The following is a 19030-nucleotide window of genomic DNA, read 5'->3' on the forward strand; positions in this document are numbered from 1 at the left end:
TCATAGCTCTCAAACACTTCCCTCGACAAGCTAGCTATCGCGTCGGACACTTCGCCGGGAAGAAGAGCTAACAGGTTCTGCGCCCAAAGAGACCGCTCTAAAGCATTTCGCTCACAGACGTGTTCAAACTTGACGAGATACTTCGCCATGTCCTCGCCTACTACGAACGGTGGCAGATGGTCCCGAATTCTATAACCGCTGACCTGAACGGTCGGAGAAGCTACGCTAGGCGCCTGCGAACACTGTAGGATTCCCAATTCTATTCGTTCCAACTCGAGGCGCTCCTGTCTCGCGGCCTCCTCACGCTCGCGACGTTCGTGCCTTTCAGCTTCTTCACGTTCGCGAACTTCTCGCCTTTCAGCTTCTTCACGTTCGCGAGCTTCTCGCCTTTCGGCCTCCTCGCGGCGTGCTTTGATATCCGCCCAGGTCTCATCGACTTCCTCCGCCGACACTCCTTCATTCCTCATGATCTCAAGGATCGCTTGCTCTCTTTCGCACGACCCAAAGTAATGCCGAGTTCCTTACAAATTTCGATGAGTTCCTTCACTTTAAGGTTATCCATCGTTCACACTAGCCTCTTGCTGATTGCCTCTGTTAAGAATCTACTTGCCGTACCCACTACAAGTCGACTAGAAAGACACACAAGCAATTTTAACACTGCCCTGTTTACACCCTCCGCATTAACTTTGGTTTCAAAGCGCTCTGACTTTGCTTGAAACGATCAAAGCTCACTCTAATGCTTCACATAGCCCTTCTCTAAACTACTACAACCTGAGCTAGAGTAGTCTGGTGAGCTGAGGGGAAAACATCAGGCACTCACCATAACGATGTCGCTGACGCCGGCCGATCCCGCAGCTGCCAACCACTGTTACGAAAGACGGCGACGCCAACACAGTCCCGAAGGCGCCACTGCTTCGAACTCCGCCAGGAAGGTCACCAGCCGTTTGGTAGCGTAGGTTTCTCAGCTCGCGACTGCTTCTGCGCAGAGCTGATAGCCGAGCGGACGAGACACGGTGAGTTCAACAAGGTTTATGTACAGCATATATACAGAGGCGTTACAAATTCGGCACTGGCGCAGACAGCTTAGAGACTCGGACAGCCGAGCTCTCTCTTATGACACATAGGTCTACTGCTCGCGACGCGCCGCAGGGCTTTTTTTTTTATATGCACCGGGAGGATTGTTTGAGTAACCAAATGTCCAACCAGAAACGCCGCTGGCCGTGAGGTCAGAATCCTCCAATGGGGTCACCGCTGGGCCACGTCATTCTCATCGAATCGGGAGCCGCTGCGCTGCACGTGGCTGCACGCAAGGACGAGTGACGTCGCCAGGCATTGCGTCTGACTCGCCAGACAGGAAGACGCCGATTGCTTCGACGGGCTCGCTCTGCGTTCGCGACAGAAAGGCACCGCCGCGTGATGACGCCGTTGAGTTGTTCGCGTCAGGGGGGCTCGCGTGCTGGCCTTCACACAGATTGCCTTTTTCAGAGGCATGGATGTTCGTTGTGGACTCGTAGGCATAACAGCTCCTTTCGCGACGTTTCATGGTGTCGCACTGCCGCATCGCATATCTGGCGTGCATCGTAACAGGTGGATATTTTCGTCGCCGCATCGGAGTAACGCAACTCCGCAGCCAATGACAGCTCGGGAGGCGTGTGTCATCACTCCACTGGTGGTGCCATTTCTGTCGGCGCTCCGATCACCACGGCCAAGGCGAGTCAATGCAGGGAGCGGAGCCCGCATTTGCCGATATCGCCACTTACTGTGGCGTGATAAACATCGCGTACATTTCGCTTGTGAAGTGACATAATCGGCAGTGACCTGGAGGACGCCAACTAATGTCCACGCTTCGGTGACTTGTGCAGCTAGTCACCTTCAGGTCGACATGCTAAGCGGCTTACGTGGCGGACGGCTGTCTCGTCCACAGTGTCTTGTTTTCGAAGACCACTCGCCGATCGGGGCCCTATCCACCGTCTTCCGATCATTTAGTTTTCTCTCATACTTCACTTCTCTCTCTATCTCTTCTAATTCCTCCTTATCTCTTCTCTTTTGAGCTACTGCTGAGGTGTCGCACTCTCATGCAGACAGTAGCGGCGCTCACTTTTCCTTTTTCCTATTTAAGAATCACTACGCCTCCACCCCCAACCCACCCCTTCGGTCGTGTCTCCCGCCAGTGGACGAGCTGCCATGATCGGCAATTTAACCAACGATAAAGGAATGTTCCCTGTCTTTGAACAAGTCGCCATAGAGTGCTGACCACTCTAAGCTGAAAATGTCAAAAGTGGGGTGTGGCGTTGGTCATTTAGGGAACTAAATTGGCTGCCACTGATTTTGAATCAAATTTGTACTAACAACGAGAGCTTATGCAAGGTTTTAACAGCTGCCCCCTAGCGTATACTCCACTTGGTTTAAATGTTGGCCCTCGTAGAATGCCCCAGCGGGACTATTAGGGGAACCGTCAAGGCGAATGGAAAAAATGGTGACCATGCACTCGTGGAGTATATTTTAAGGTTATTCCAACTTAATCAGCAATGAAGAACGCAATATATTGGGCGTGCAACACACACACATATACATACATACTGTGTGTTTAGAAAAAGTGGTTAACGATTAGACTACCAGGTACTCTACTATTGAGGCCGTCGCGTCAACAATGGTCTTGGCACTAGCTTTCTACATGTATAAGCTAATAAGTGATATATTACTGAAACACCGCGAACATTTACCGCTCGCGCTACACTGCAGAAAATTACCATCGGATATGTGTACCCACAGTATCTTGACCTCCCACGTAGTGCTGGTTGGAGACTTCTTCTCAGCGTAAAGAAGAATAAACATTGACAGCGTATTACGTCAAAATTTACGTGGGCTGATTTGTAGAGCTTACGCGCACCAATATTTTTTTATGAATCTATCTATCTAAATCTTCAACCTAAGCGCACCGATCTCCTAATATGAGTCCATCTAATCAACATCTCTCCAGTAAGAAAATACGAATTATCAGCTGGCATTCGATCTTGTCGACCGAACCAGCGTTCGCACTGCTGGTGCACGAGTCCGATAATACAAACATCTCAGTGGCGCTTAGTCAAGAACGCCGGTGAAGTAGTCAGGCGCCCCGCCGATGCAACAATGTCGGCTTGCCGACAGCGTCGCTAGGCTCGCAAAAGCAGTACGCGGCTAAATGGTTACTGGCGATCACAACATACGTTGTAGGCAGATAGATAGATAGATAGATAGATAGATAGATAGATAGATAGATAGATAGATAGATAGATAGATAGATAGATAGATAGATAGATAGATAGATAGATAGATAGATAGATAGATAGATAGATAGATAGATAGATAGATAGATAGATAGATAGATAGATAGATAGATAGATAGATAGATAGATAGATAGATAGATAGATAGATAGATAGATAGATAGATAGATAGATAGATAGATAGATAGATAGATAGATAGATAGATAGATAGATAGATAGATAGATAGATACCACTCAAGGGAGCATCAGTTACTTTTTGTGCAAAAATTTTCTTTGTAGTTTTTTAGACAAAATTGTAAAATAGGCAGGCGTCCACAGTTCGCCGTACATTACGGAGTGATGTAGATATATACAGCGGCGAGACAACTCGCAAGGATGGCTCTTTGACCGTGCTCGTAAGTCGTTCGCTGTACACCACCGTCCACACGAATTATATCGTATGGGTTGAGAGACAAAACTTTAACCCTGCTTTAATGCAGGAGACATCGTTCTTTGTGAAAGAAATTGTATGTGATGTTTCCTTCCCGTGTGCCGGCAATGCAGTCACACCACTGGCCAGCAAGGCCGATGACGTGCGGATATATATCGTTTTGAAGTTGTGGCCAGTGACTGTTCGAGTACACGACCGCTGATGAACAGCTCACTTTTCTTAGCGCTGTCAGTGTTATTCGTAGTTAACTAAGTCAGCACATTGAAGCGAGTTATTTGCAGTGTCCTGGTACAGGGGCTTTCACTTGTGTTCGGCACGTCCGCACCGTCTTGGTGGAAACGCGAGGGCGCTTGCTATGCGCGGCGACGCCGGTTGAACTTGCCTCTCATAGCAGCTTCCATTCGTTCAATAGTGCTTCGCTTTCACTCTGACACGCAGGAGATATAACTCGTTTTCGTCATAACCAACTGGGCCAAGCAGTGCAGTGCAGCCTCGGCAGAAGGCGTTCGGAACGCACTTACCCTCCCCGTTGGTCCTTTCCCTGCAGGGAGTTTCCCACGACCCACACTGCCACGCGTTTACTCCCTCTTGGACGAATCAATCATCCTTTGTTTTTAAAGACTGCAGTTAGTCAAAGTTTGGCCAATTTCACCTTAGTGACTTAATTTTTAGCCAGGAAGTGAGGCTTCATGCAGTCTGACGCCGCAAGGTGTACAAGGAGACGACCGCAATGATTTCCGGTCGCGACACTCTCCTCGAAGAGCGAGCGGCGTCCGCGTGGATGACAACTTGTATGCTGATTGTGGTGAGAGGTGGGCCTTTCAGTGCTCCCAATGGCACGAGAATGGACCTATCATCAAGTGGCCTTCTGAAGTCGATAAAGGAACACCCTGAGACCACAGGTGCAGTGTGGTGGCAATGTCCCAGTCAATAACGTTGAACGGGGCAAGCGTGCGCAGCACCGTCGGCAGTGGCATGTGTCCCTTGACTGGACAGTGGAATTAGGAGCCGTTTCCCCCTCTCCGGATCTGGGGAAGAGTGACTTCTTATAATCAGGCCCTGCGGCAGCTTTGGACACGAGATCGCCCCGATGAAGGACGGAATCTTCATCTAGATTTGTGTCATGTGAGCAAACGTTTGCCTGTAAATAATGAAACTAAACCTTTATAAACTTTCCTCCTGAGTGTATTCATGGTGACTCGACACTTTCTTCCCGGGTTTTCGGAGCTGGCAACAGCAAGGTCCCAACAACTCAAAAGCTGGTAGTAGCAGGTGGGATGCAGAGAACTTCGGTTCCAAACAGTCTGCGCGTACATTCTTATTGTTCCACCAAAAGAATTACTCCACATGCTTCACATTACGTCTATTCTCGCTGCGCGGGATCTGCCGAACTTTTTTCTTTCAGGTTATGACCAATGTTATTTTTTAGCGGAAAACAGCATTCCACTTTTCTCTCGCCATGCACTTACCAATTTGTCCGAAAACTTTTTGAATTTCGTCACCCGGATCTCACGCAAGATGTCGGGGTCGCCAACCACTACAGCTGGAACCGTGCCCTGGTATGAGCTGTAAGAAATAATCCAATGATTTGCTTATTGTTTGTTTTTTCAGTTTATTCAGCTTATTCACTCAATATACGCAAATCGCCGCTAAAGTAAGTAGACCAGGGTCCCGAAGTCGGGCGTTTGCAGTGGGAGCTTTGGTTAACATTAACAATAACAAGGATTAACTATAACAGCATCTAATAGTACAAAACATTAGTGGAAGTGAACAGTGGAAGTACCAGAAAACTACAACAAATAAGCAAAATTATAGCAAACACGCTTATGTGATTCAAGTACATAATAATCAGTTATACAAGTAGAATAAGCAGGCCATAGAAAAACACGACTTTATATTTCTGATTACTTACGCTTTTACATTATAAATTATTATTGTTGTCAACGTAGTTACACAATATGAAAATTTTAAATTCCTGTTTGAATGCATGTAATGATGACAATGATTTTAGTGAGTAGGGCAAATGTTTTGGGATTTTAATGACCATGAAGGAGGATGTCATTTTTGTCATAGTTGGCGTTACATTTATGTTAAAGAAAGTTGTGATTATAGTCGAAGCTATTGCTGTTGTTGTTCGTGAGTAATATAGCATAGATTAAATCAAACACAATCTGTTTGTTCACGGTATACTTCAGAAAATAGATAATAGCTCAAGTTTACCTTACATGAAAACGGGGCATGTGAAACATAATGGTAATCATACAGTAAGTATATAGGGCACCAGTGCAAATTTTTTCGAATGGCTTCATCATGCAAGTGACGTCACTGTTTGTAAGAGACCTGTATCTAATTGCGTCGTAGAATTAATTCGCTTTCATTGGCGTTCACGGATATGAGACATAGTTTTGCCTTAAGAAAAACTGCAAGCCGCACTAGTTGCAACGAATTCCTCTTTTAATCACCTTGAGCGAAACTATCAAGGCCGAACCAAGGAGCGTAACAAGCGCATCCCACTGTCTGGCTTATTTTTGAAAATGCATCTGCTTAAGTAGTGAACATTATCTGTGCAATCTCGTCACTAATGCACATAACAATCACGTGTGATGATAATGCCTCGGATTAGCGCGTTCACAGCAACAGACTACGTCAAATACACATCTAGCAAGCAACCAGAAAAGAAAAAAAAATTGTCACTAAAGGTATAACAGAAGTGAAACTTCTTTGCCTAATAAAGCAACATAAGGGTGGATGATGCATCATTATTTAGTTTTTCAATAATATGGCATTCCGCAATTTCTGTAGCTGTTTGTTGCGGGAATTTGAACAAAATTCTAGCGCTGCAAGGCTGAGCTGTGCACCCCCACATTCTTGACAACGCATAGCCAAATGCATGCTCGGGTGACCTTTCAGGCTGAACAAGTGTTCCCTTAGTCTCGTCAGGACAGTGGTCTCATGTTGCGGCATCTTACATTTTACCCCACGTTCACATGAACATACGTCATAGTGATGTTGTATATCCACATTTTTCGCACAATCTACTAACTGATTTTTCCGCGGATGCTGGATGTTATATTCCTTTTTTTTTGCTCCTTCCTCACTTTCAAACTTCTCTTTTACCTTGGAACACACACATTTTGTTTTGTTTTCTGCGGCAAACACCACTTATACTCTATAGTTCTCCACCATCTTTTAAGTCTGTGTGAAATGTAGAGAACATACGGAATCACTGCTACTTTGGAACTTTCCTTCTTTTCTTAACTAAATGACAACGTAAGGTTTCTAGAAACTTCGTTATTACACTCCTGAAAACTATCGTGACAGAAGCTTTTATTGAAACAGTAGTCAAATCCAATCCTTGCGCAAACATTTCGTCTTAGTGCACGGTGTTTCTTACAATTTGCCCACGTGCATAATCTTGCATGCGTGCGGCCCCAGCGCGATGGCAATAGAGCAATAAAGCTTTCAGCACTGAAAAAAAATACAGTGACCTGACTCTTTTTTGACAGTGCTGGCTTTTATAGTATAAAACTTTTTTTAACAAGCAGCTGAAATTTCTTCGGATAGTATTATACTTTCTTTTGAGAGTCCTATCATCTACGTAAGATTTACCTTGCCTCTTTAAAGGGAGTCTTATACATGGCAAGTCACAACTCACAAGAAAGAGTGAAGTTACTTTTTCCTGTAGAGTAAAGGATGTCCGAATTTTCGACGCATACTGGGGGGCAGGCAGTGTGCTTTTTCTTCCGACTGTCTTATGGCCATGCATTGGTACCCATCTTCTAAAGTCAAATACAATGCTGAAACTTGATATCGCTGTCAAAGCTTCATTTTTGTTAATTCATCCCGAATTCTTATAGGCGCGAAGCTTTCATTAAGATTCAATGAAAGATGGCTAAATAATACACGAGTGTGGTTGAAATCCCACATTTGGGACGCATCGGCTCTTCCTCAAGCGAAGATTAGACGAGCGTAATTCAAACGTTGACACAGAGCAGCACTTGCAACTGTGATCGAAACACTGGAAAAAAAAATTGCCCGCAGCTTCCCTCGGGGGAACACTGAGGAGGATGCGGACCATATAATTGGTTAACGGGGTGTTAAAGTGCGACTTACTTGGGTCGATGGCTAAATTGGTTAACGTGGTTGTGAAATGGGGTGTTAAATTGCGACTTACTTGGGTCGATGGCTAAATTGGTTAACGTGGTTGTAGGAGGGGGTGTTAAATGAGTGAACACGTACACACGTATGCGAAAGGGCGGCGCTGGTCGAAGGGACGTGGATCATTGTGTTTGTGGATTCGTTGGAATTCATTTCACCGCGACCTTGGACGTCGACGCGCCGTACAAACCAACCGACGAGCGGCAACTGAGCGAGCGAGCGCCGACCTTGAGTATATATACAGCACGACGGCGCATGCACTGTCAGCTGTTGAATGTTCTCGAAGCGCGACGCCACATGCGCGTCCACTGGAGAATCAGGAGAATTGTAGATGTCGAACGCGGTGTGTAGAGGAGGAAGGGTGCACAGATGGTGGAGGAGTGAAGCGCGCGTGGTGTGTAGAGGAGGAAGGGATGCACAGATGGTGGAAGAGTGGGCGACGGCGCGACGGCGCATGCGCGCGCGTCAGCTGTCGAATGTTCGAGAAGCGGTGCAGACGGCGCGGACGGCGCGGACGGCGCACTACAAGGCGCGAGTATGAGATGCTCCGCATCTAAAATTGAAAACGCTGTCACGCTTACTTACCCGTACAAACGACCATGTCGCGTATAGGCACGGTGGAGTACCTCGTTGAGTGGCTGCAATGAAGGCGTGACCAACACTGAGTACAAAGTGGTATCATCGCATGGATCTGGGCACCGAAAACAAATTTACTGGGTAATAGTGAGATCAAATCGCTTGTGTTTGCTTAAAATTTTTTTAAAGTTCTTCCTTAACGTGATTTTGGCACGTCGATTGTACATCTAATCTCGTGCCTGCGCACACTTAAAAATGCAGGTTAAGTGAACCAAGATATTTTTTTTTTTGCGCAAAAAGTAACTGTTGCTTTTTTGAGGGGTAACCACTAGAGAGGGACTATAGTTCGTTCCTTCCCAGTTACCCTAAAAGACAGGAATGAGTGTGTTTAGTTAGTTACTCCCCTAATATAGGAACCTTGAAAGCTGTCTTTCTCCTTTACTCCTTGTAAAGTTTACAACGTTGAGATGACGTACCATGAGCTCTCGATAATAAATTTCAAGTTAAATTCAGGAAAACATTAGCGTTGTTTACAAACAGTGAGCCTGAAAAACGCCAGGCCTGCGCGGAAGGCGCAGCACAGTCACGGTGTAAGCAAAAAGAGGGGCTTCTCTGCTGCAAGCACACTTGCTTGATACCCACTACGGCAATAATAAACAATTCTTTTGGTAGCATGCCGGCATTTGTTATTATCATTCTTCCGAGAAGAGTGGTATCTGCTAAACAGTTGCAAGGAACTTTGTGCGAATTGTTCATGTGGTGGCTGTCGACGATGAGGAATTATGCCTGAAGTGGGTATGTGCCACAGTTAATAGGTGAACAAGAACAAGCTTTGGTAATGGGTTGGAGCATTAGACGATCCGCTCGTTACGCTATTCGTATTGTTCGACGACTAGTTGTTGTTTCGCTGTTTTAAAACGCTTTATAAGTCGCATTAACGCGATTGCTTTCTCGACATCAAGCCTGCCTAAGTCAAGATTGCCAACAAGTCGCAAGCACCGGCTTGGCTCAGTGGTAAAATACTAGGCTTGCACCCAGCGGACCCGGGTTTGAACCCCACTGAGTCATTGGTACAACTTTTTTTTTCTAATTTTGTGCGGGTTGGTTACGGACACCATGCAGCGGCGGCGGCGGCGGTGTACAACTACGACGCCGCGTCCAACCCGAGTTTTGGTCTCTTAACAGCTTTCACTGTAAAACATACTGATTTGGTACCTACTCTAATTTCACATTTCAGGCATCTGCGTGGATCCACCTACCTTGGTGTAAATGTCGTAGGCGAAGTGCATGTACTGCCAGAAAGTAAGATATGGGATTCCTTTGCCATTCCAAAAGGTAAAGGTACGCCAAACCCACCTATAAGGACCAGTAAAAAAGTGGCAAGTTATGTTAGCTGTACGACAACAATACGGTGTTTTCGTGCTGCTCTTTCAGTGCCCAGACTCACATGCACGATGCCACAGCAATCTTCAGCGAATAACGTGTAAAGATACGCCCACGCACTCCCTGAGGACGCGACAAAATGTGTGTCGCTTACTATTGCATGAAGTAAAAGACACTATCGTTTTTCAGTTTTCTTTAATTGCTTTATTAGGCAAGATTCGGTTTGCTTTCTTTGACCTTTCAACACGCATTTCCAATCGCACCGATAATCCTGAACATGGTGCGCGCCCACGTACATGCACCATCAATTTTTCGTCTTCATTCTCTTTTCGTGAAGTTACAGAAGGGAACGCCCTCTATAACCAAGTTACAGCCAAAACCTATCCACCATTTACGACCCCCAATAAGGGATTCATTTGCACTGGAAAAATAAAAGGCTTTCATTTGTTTTTTTTTTCATTTGGGTACTTATCTCTTTAGTGGGGACCTTAAGAAATAAAAAAAATGAAATCAGAAAAAAATGAACTCTTCGGGCAACCAAGGTCAGAAAATTAGAGATTGGTTTGCAAAACGTCCGATCAGACAGTTTCCGACTTTCTGTATCGTCGGACCTACTTATAAAAATATCGGTTGTAACAATATATTGCTTATAATAATGACAAGTGGTTGCACCATCAACTTTTGTATGTTGGCTGCCCGGCGGTGGCATAGCTGTTACGGTGGTCAGCTACTGACCAGAAGGTCGCGGGTTCGATCGCAGCCCTGCCAGTCAAACTTTGATGGAGGAAAAATGGTAGAGGCCCGGGCACTGTGTGATGTCGGTGCGCAATAATGTACTGCGATGACTGAGTGATGTTCTTTGCGAGGTCGTTCCGGACAGTTCGTACAGTACGAGGCGTTGCCAGCCCCGTCCTGAACTCGTTCGCGTAGTGCGCAGGAAGCCTTACGTCAGCGAGCGATTGCGCGAGACTTTTCTTTAAAAAAAACTGCCTCGCTCATTTAACATCGGGCCGATGCAATTTAAGAGAAAAGAAAATGATGCGTGTATACAAGTGGACGAAAACAACGATGGAGGGTTTAAGGCAAATCGTGTAGTCGGCATTTAAATATTTGAGGACGAAGAAAACGATCTTGCTGTTAGGATGGAAGATTTCATTATACAGTCGAAGAGATTTACTCAACGACCCCGATTTCAAAAGGTTCTCAATTGAACAATGTTGACTATTCAAAAATTTTCTTTGATAACAATCATTTATTGCTCTTTCAGTAGGAACTAATTCATCCAACTTTTTGTCAGGAATAATTTATAAAAAATCAATGTTTCAGATAATATTCCTTTGGCTAGTATTTAAATATATATATATATATATATATATATATATATATATATATATATATATATATATATATATATATATATATATATATATATATATATATATATATATATATATATATATATATATATATATATATACGCTCATGGCCCGGAATTACTACTCGTGCTTCCCCATCACCTGCGTACCAGCGTTCTCGAACAACTACATGACGTACCTACAGCCCGTCACCTAGGCGTCTCTCGTACCTACGATCGTGTGCGACGTCGCTTTTTCTGGCCCGGACTGTATCGTTCTGTGGTTCGCTACGTCACTGCTTGCGACCGCTGCCAACGCCGCAAGCGCCCCTCTGTGCTACCGTCTGGCCTCCTACAGCCCATTGACATACCGACGGAACCATGTTTCCGTGTTGGCCTTGACCTGTTGGGCCCGTTTCCTACGTCCACCTCGGGAAATAAATGGGTTGCAGTCGCCACAGACTACACCACACGCTTTGCCATCACTAAAGCACTGCCGACAAGCTGTTCCACTGACGTCGCTGACTTTCTCTTGTATGAAGTCATTCTTCATCACGGCGCTGCGCGGCAGCTGCTTACTGATCGAGGAAGGTACTTTCTTTCACGTGTTGTGGATGACATTCTCCGCGCCTGCTCCACTGAGCACAAGCTTACCACCGCTTATCATCCACAGACAGATGGATTGACCGAGCGTCTGAACCGAACGCTGACGCAGATGCTGTCAATGTACGTTTCGCCAGATCACCGTGACTGGGACAAAGCACTCCCCTTTGTCACGTTCGCGTACAATTCTTCACGGCACGACACAGCTACTTATTCGCCGTTTTATTTGCTATTTGGCCGACATCCAGCATTACTATTTGACACGCTCCTTCCTTCGGCTGCCCCCTTGTCTACTGAGTACGCCAGCGATGTCGTTTCTCGAGCCCATGCAGCCCGTCAGCTTGCCCGTGATCGGCTGCACTTGTCGCAAGCGCAGCAAAACGATCGCTATGACAGTCGCCACCAAAGCGTGCACTTCTCGCCGGGGTCTCTGGTACTTCTCTGGACACCTAACCGCCAAGTCGGCTTATCAGAGAAGCTACTATCACACTACCATGGCCCCTACAAAGTGTTACGACAACTTAGTGACGTGAGCTACGAGATCGCACCCCTAAACAATGCCTTTTCGACCACTTCACTCCAGACAGACGTTGTACACGTTTCCAGACGGAAACCGTATCACCCTCCTCGTTCGTCGCCGCCGTACTAAGCGCCGTGACGGCGATTCCGCCGCAGGGGAGTGATTATACGGTGCATCATCGACAGGAGCAAGCGTGGCACTTAGCGAAGATGAAGAAGACGCCTGTGCGTTAGGCGCTTGCGCGAGAGGCAACTCAGACATCTTGTTCGGCTGCCGATTCTCGGTGGACGCTGTCCTGTATATATATGTATATATATATATATATATATATATATATATATATATATATATATATATATATATATATATATATATATATATATATATATATATATATATATATATATTGTATACGAGTTGGTTGTATACGAGTTGGTTGGTTGTATACGAGGGACTATTAATCAGCTGCCCGCTCACAATAAGTTTACGTGCTACGTGACGCCAAACATGCGCTTAAAAGAGTGTTTTCACACTCGCCGCTTGGCTTATTGATGGCGCTGACTGTCACTCCTACTTCTAAATTCACATATAAACCCAAAAAAGTGGATGGAGGGAAGGCCGCTGTGGTAGCTCAGTGGTTAGAGCATCGAACGCGTCATTCGAAGGTCGTAGGTTTGATTCCTGCTCACGGCTGGTTATTTTTTCATCCACTTTTCTTTCTTCTTATTTACATTCCATTGGTTCTAATAACTTCCCCTGTACATTACTTGGCAATACTGTCTGTTAGATATCATTAATATTGTGTTAAAACACGAAAAACGAGCCCTTGGGTATACACTTCTTTCCCTTATATATATATATATATATATATATATATATATATATATATATATATATATATATATATATATATATATATATATATATATATATTCCTTTTCGTTAAGCTACATGATCCTTGGTCAATCTCCCATGGTGAGCCATAAGTATAGGATGTACATATACATCTACTATATGTTCTTTGGCTGATCCTCCAGAGTGGGTATGTACCATGGATTCCAGGCCACAAACAAACAGCTGCTGAGAACATACCTGTTTTCGATGTCCGCAGGAGTACCTGTATTTTGTTCGCGTTGCACCACGACAACATTGCGGCTATGTGGTTGAACAGCTGCTCACCTCGCAGACAGCTTAAAATTCGATTTTCATTAGAAGTTAAGATTACTTGTTTGCCTCTTCCTCTATTTTTCTATAACGTACAAGACTATTTTTCACTCACAACCGAGGACGCCGACACCAACGCCTACAGGAACGCCGGAATCCCAGCGGGACGAGCTAGGTTAGTATTCATCCGTTTTATGTGCAGACGAATATTAACTTAAGCAACATGCTCTACTGGTCACTGGAGGCCCTCTAAATATGAAGCAGGGACCACATGGGCAGCGGCAAACACCAATACAGATTTCTGGACAGAGCGAACGCTTCAAAAATAGTTGATATTTATGCAGTGGTGGACACCGGGGCCTCCAGTTTCCGCTTCGATGGTTAACCGTCCATACGAACAGCTCCGCCCATTTTAGATGTTGCACCCATCTTTGCTGCTTGCGCAGACATCCAAGCCGCAAAAGCGCGCAGACAGGAGCACTGCCAAACTTTCTGTGTGCGCGCCTGTTATTTATATCTTCGTCTTTCGTGCTGTATAATTTTGTGAAAAGGTCGCGCCAATTTACCCAGACCAAAGCACCCTGCAGCTCGCTATGCGGGCGGGCCGTGGGCTGTTGACACCCTATCTAAGAAAAGTCAAATGAAGCTACTATCTGAAAGAGTCAAATGAAGCTACTATCTTATCTGAACAAACGTTCCGCGTCCTTGATATGCAAATGTCACTGACACAATGTTCCGCGGCCCTCGTCATAGACGATATAACTTCCTCAAATACTGTTGAAACACAGCCATGGAGAATCCGAACGGCTATTTAACTTCCCAAATTTTCCAGCAAGCGTTCTTCTTACACTTTTTTACAAGAACCATCACCGCAACCTTCCGCCGTTGTGTATCGGTTATGGTGCTCCAATGCTGACCCAAAGGTCCCAGCATCAAATACCGCCTGTGGCGACTGCATATGCATGCATTGAGGCGAAATTCTAGAAGACAGTGTGCTTGGATTAAGGCACACGTTAAAGAAACCCAGGCGTTCGGAGTTTCTGGAGCGTTCCTCGGCGGCCTCCTCTCATAATCATGTTCTGTTTGTTGAAGTCCATCTTGAACAATTAATATTAGGCATCATCGCCTGCTCCGACGCATCACAAGTTTCTTACCTTGACGAATCAGATAGCCAGATACTTATGTAAATGAAATGTAGCCTTGCGAACTACGGCCCCGTGAATAAGGATTTTCCGTGAAAAAGGTCGTAATAAAATTGTACCTACCAAAAGACGCCCGTCAGTAGGAGCACGAAAAGTGCGATGAAGACGGCCACCATGCTGCTCATATTCCTTCAAACTCTCTTAAATCAGAACGATTTTCCGTTGAACGGTGCGTAGCTTTAGTCCTGTCTCTTACACTGACGCCAAGTTCGTGCGATCGCTGAAGTGAAAATGATCGGACTTGCTTGAAGCTTTAATCTGTTAATTCTGCTCATCAGAGCCACAGGGCGTATGCTGCGGGCAGTAAGTAGAACGACAAATGATGGCGTTACTATCGCGGAGGGCAGCTGATAGACTTTTCCGTAGGGAGCCTGGATGCGCTCGTTCCACGCCGGTCATCGACACGGTTCTTGGTGGAGGCTAGCGCGTAGGCTGCCATTACACGGTCACCTTTATTGAGCCCAGTCGATAAGGCGCGCACTGTGAATGCACGGATTACTAGCATTTTGCTCAATATAGTAATTACACCTTGTGCTAAACTTCTCTTCTCAAACGCCAATGGATGCACGAAAGTGTCTAGTGACATGTTTATATATATATATATATATATATATATATATATATATATATATATATATATATATATATATATATATATATATATATATATCTTATGAGACCACGTCCGGTACGGCAGTAACCAGGTTATCTTTTTAATCCAAACGCACGAGCCAGAGAGCCCCAGCCCGCGTGACATACGATGATCATCTCTACAATGGTTTTGTCATACAGATGAAGATGAAGTATATAGCCAGCGCTCACATTATTTTCCCTTTTCGCGGAAGAGGGCAGCTAGTTAGAAAGGGTTGGAACGCCGAATATATGGTTTGAGTCGAGAGACGTGGACGATCTCGGTGTGGCGGCAACGACGATCAGGAGCCTTGTCTGCTCCTGTCAACGCGATAGTTGACTGCGGATGTTTGTTCCGGAACGGTGTATGGACCAAGATATCGGTGAAAGAATTTTTCGCAAAGCCCAAGTGCACGAATAGGTGTCCACAAAAGGACTTCATCGCCTGGGCGGAACACAACAACTCGACGCTTTGCATCAATGTTGATTTTTCTCTTGTCCTGAATGGTAGCAGTGCTGGCGCGGGCGATTTCACGGCAGCGGGCGACGTGAGCGGCGAACTCTTCCGGGAGAGATGAAGATGTATTGGAAGATGTGGACAGAAAGGTGGTGTCCAGAACAAAAGCCGATACACAGCCATACACGAGAAAAAAAGGGCTAAAATTCGTCGTACGCTGTATGGCAGTATTATATGCGAACGTTACGAAAAGAAGTATAGTGTCCCAGTTTTCGTGATCCGGTTGCACGTACATAGAGATCATGTCGGACAAAGTTCGGTGAAAACGCTCAGTCAGACGATTAGTTTCTGGGTGATACGCTGATGTGGTCTTGTGGATGGTGTTAAAAGCCTGGAGGACTTCAGCAAGGACATGTGAAAGAAATGTCTTGCCACGGTCACTAAGAAGCACACGCGGTGCGCCATGTCTTAAAATAATGCCGCGAAAAAAAATCAGCGACTTCAGAGGTAGCACCAGACGAAATAGCTGCCGTCTCCGCGTATCGAGTAAGGTGGTCTACGGCAGTAACAATCCAACGGTGACCGGCTGGCGTAAGCGGAAGAGGTCCGTATAAGTCTATGCCCACAAATGCAAAGGGGGTGGACGGGCACGGCAGTGGTTGCAATGGCCCCGCGGGAAGAGACGTGGAACGTTTTCGGTGCTGGCATGACGCGCAGGAAGTGACGTACTTGGCGACAGAAATGGAGACGCCAAACCAAAAGCAGCGAGTCTAGAGGTGGTCCTAAGTCTTGTGAAACCCTAAGTGGCCAGCTGTCGCATCATCATGAAACGTTTGTAAAACTCCCAGACAAAGGGAGCGAAGAATGACGGGAACCCATTGGTTACCGAGAGGATGGTAAATTTGCCAACACAATGTTCCATCTTGAAGCTTGAAACGGGCAAGTTGTCGTCTTAGGCGGCTGTTTGGAGCGCGCGATAAGCCAGTGAGCCAACCAATGATTGTGTGGCAGTAGGTATCGACATGTTGGAGCGCGAGATCTGTGGACGAAAGAATGTCCGCCGAGGCAGCTGTATCGAGGAAGCAGCCGTCTGTTTGGTCACTTTGGTGGGCGGTGACGAACAGATGAAAGGTGACACTTCGGCGCTTTGCGAGAGCGGGCAACGTGACAAAGCGTTGGCATCTTGGTGGTATCGACCCCATCTATATGTGACGCTGTAGTCATACTCTTGCAATTGTAGTACCCAACGGCCAAGGCGTCCCGACAAATTTGTGAGTGACGATAACCAACACAGAGCATGTTGGTCAGTCACTATTGTGAAATGCCGGCCGTATAAATAAATGCGAAACATTTGTACGGGGCACATGATGGCGATACATTTTTGCTCAGTGATGCTGTAATTTCGCTCAGAAGGTGACAGAGTACAGCTCGCGTATTCCATGACTTGTTCTTCGGAAGCGTGGTTCCGCTGAAGAAGGACAGAACCGATGCAAAGTCCACTTGCGTCAGTGTGTAGCACAGTAGGTGCTGCAGGGTCGAAATGGCGAAGCACAGGCCGTGATGTGAGGCATCGCTTGAGGGTGTGAAAAGCGGCTTCACAGTCATCCGACCAGACAAAGGGTGCGCTCGTGGTCAGAAGTTTGTGCAGAGAAGCCGCAGGAGTAGCGAAATCACGTACAAATCGGCGGAAATACGACGCCAAGCCAAGGAAGCTGCGGAGGTCTTTGGGTGTGGTTGGTGTAGGAAAGTGTAGTACCGCGGCAACCTTGTCGGGATCAGGCTCAAAGCCATGTTTACTGATGACGTGACCTAATACCTTGATGCTGTGACTGGCAAACCAACACTTCTTAGTGTTGAGCTGGAGACCGGCCTTAGCTAAACACGTTAGGACTTCGTCTAGTCGTTCCAGCGGCTGTGAGAAGCTGGACGAAATAATGACAATGTCGTCCAAGTAGCAAAGGCAGGTCTTCCATTTTAATCCCCACAGTACCGTGTCTATCATTCGTTCGAATGTGGCTGGCGCATTGCACAGGCCAAAAGGCATCACATTGAATTCAAAGAGCCCATAGCGTCGCAAACGCAGTCTTCTCTTTATCAGACTCTTTATTCTTTATTCTTTATTCTTTATTCAATGATTACTCCGCTTAGCCTGAAGGCGCTGCAGCAGGGGGGTTACAATGTCGAGAAAAACACATCTTCATTAATACAACACACTTGTTTATTTGATAAGTGATTCTATTCTCTAATGAACGAACAAAAAACAAATTAGCATACAAATTAGATCTGGTACGATACTCTAAAATCTTGAAATATTTATCATTTCGCGAAGAAATATAATGAGGACTGTGAAGGTACTTTTCGAATGCCGGTTTTACCATGAAATATTTGGTACAGGAGCTTTAGTCGCAGTTTCTTTTAACGCGATGAGAGTAATTCCCACCCTAGTTCATTTTTCATATTGGTGCAACTGTCATTTCTTGAGTACCGGCTTAGGACAAACCTTGCAGCTCTATTTTGTATTTTTTCAAGTTTGTAACTTAAAGTACTTTGCCAGGGGTCCCACACGGCACAGGCGTATTCAAGCATAGGGCGAATGTATGTTGAATACGCCGTTGATTTTAAACATGCCAGCGCTTGTGTCAGGCTGCGCTGTATAAAATTTAGTGACTTGGCGGCCTTCGCAACAACTGAATCAACGTGTGCATTCCATGAACAGTCGGCTGAAAAAGTTACACCTAAATATTTATAATGCGGTTTTTGTGTATCTATGCTATTGCAGATTACATACTCTGAAGCTAACTTGGTTTTTTTACGCGTGAAAGTAACATGAATGTATTTATTGGCATTTCATGCCATTTTCCATCTTGAACACCATTCTTGGATGCGCGATAAGTCGCTTTGGAGCAGGGCGACATCACTCTCATTTCTAATTTTTCTGTACAAGACACAGTCATCTGCAAACAACCGTATATTAGAATCAATTCCTGAGCAAATGTTATTTATATATATTAAAAATAAAAGTGGCCCTAGGACTGAGCCCTGTGGCACCCCTGAAGTGATGTTTACAAAACTCGATTTTTCGCCATTTAATACTACACACTGTTGGCGGCCTGAAAGGTAATTTATCTATCCACACCAGAACTTCGCGGTCAATGTTTAGCGCTGCAAGCTTACTTAAAAGAAAAGAGTGCGACACACTGTCGAAAGCTTTTTGGAAGTCCAGGAAAAGGCAATCGATTTGTCCGCTATTGTCTATTTCAGATACTAAATCATGGTTAAATTCAATT

At 45.5% G+C, this 19030-nt stretch overlaps 1 protein-coding gene across 1 annotated transcript in view; it reads right to left on the reverse strand.

Moving 5' to 3' along the window:
* The window catches only part of LOC119160033 (cytochrome P450 3A41), a 42151-nt gene extending 27184 nt beyond the window's left edge, over positions 1-14967 (reverse strand). Inside the window, exons 1-4 of the mRNA XM_075887871.1 lie at positions 14720-14967; positions 9690-9786; positions 8440-8492; positions 5166-5262 (exon numbers count right to left, since the gene is read on the reverse strand). Coding sequence (XP_075743986.1) covers positions 5166-5262; positions 8440-8492; positions 9690-9786; positions 14720-14781 — 309 coding nt within the window. The 5' untranslated portion in view covers positions 14782-14967. The remainder of the gene's footprint in view (positions 1-5165; positions 5263-8439; positions 8493-9689; positions 9787-14719) is intronic.
* Between the last annotated feature and the right edge of the window lie 4063 nt (positions 14968-19030).

Source organism: Rhipicephalus microplus, chromosome 3 (assembly GCF_043290135.1).
Source record: "Rhipicephalus microplus isolate Deutch F79 chromosome 3, USDA_Rmic, whole genome shotgun sequence".
Lineage (NCBI taxonomy): Eukaryota > Metazoa > Arthropoda > Arachnida > Ixodida > Ixodidae > Rhipicephalus > Rhipicephalus microplus.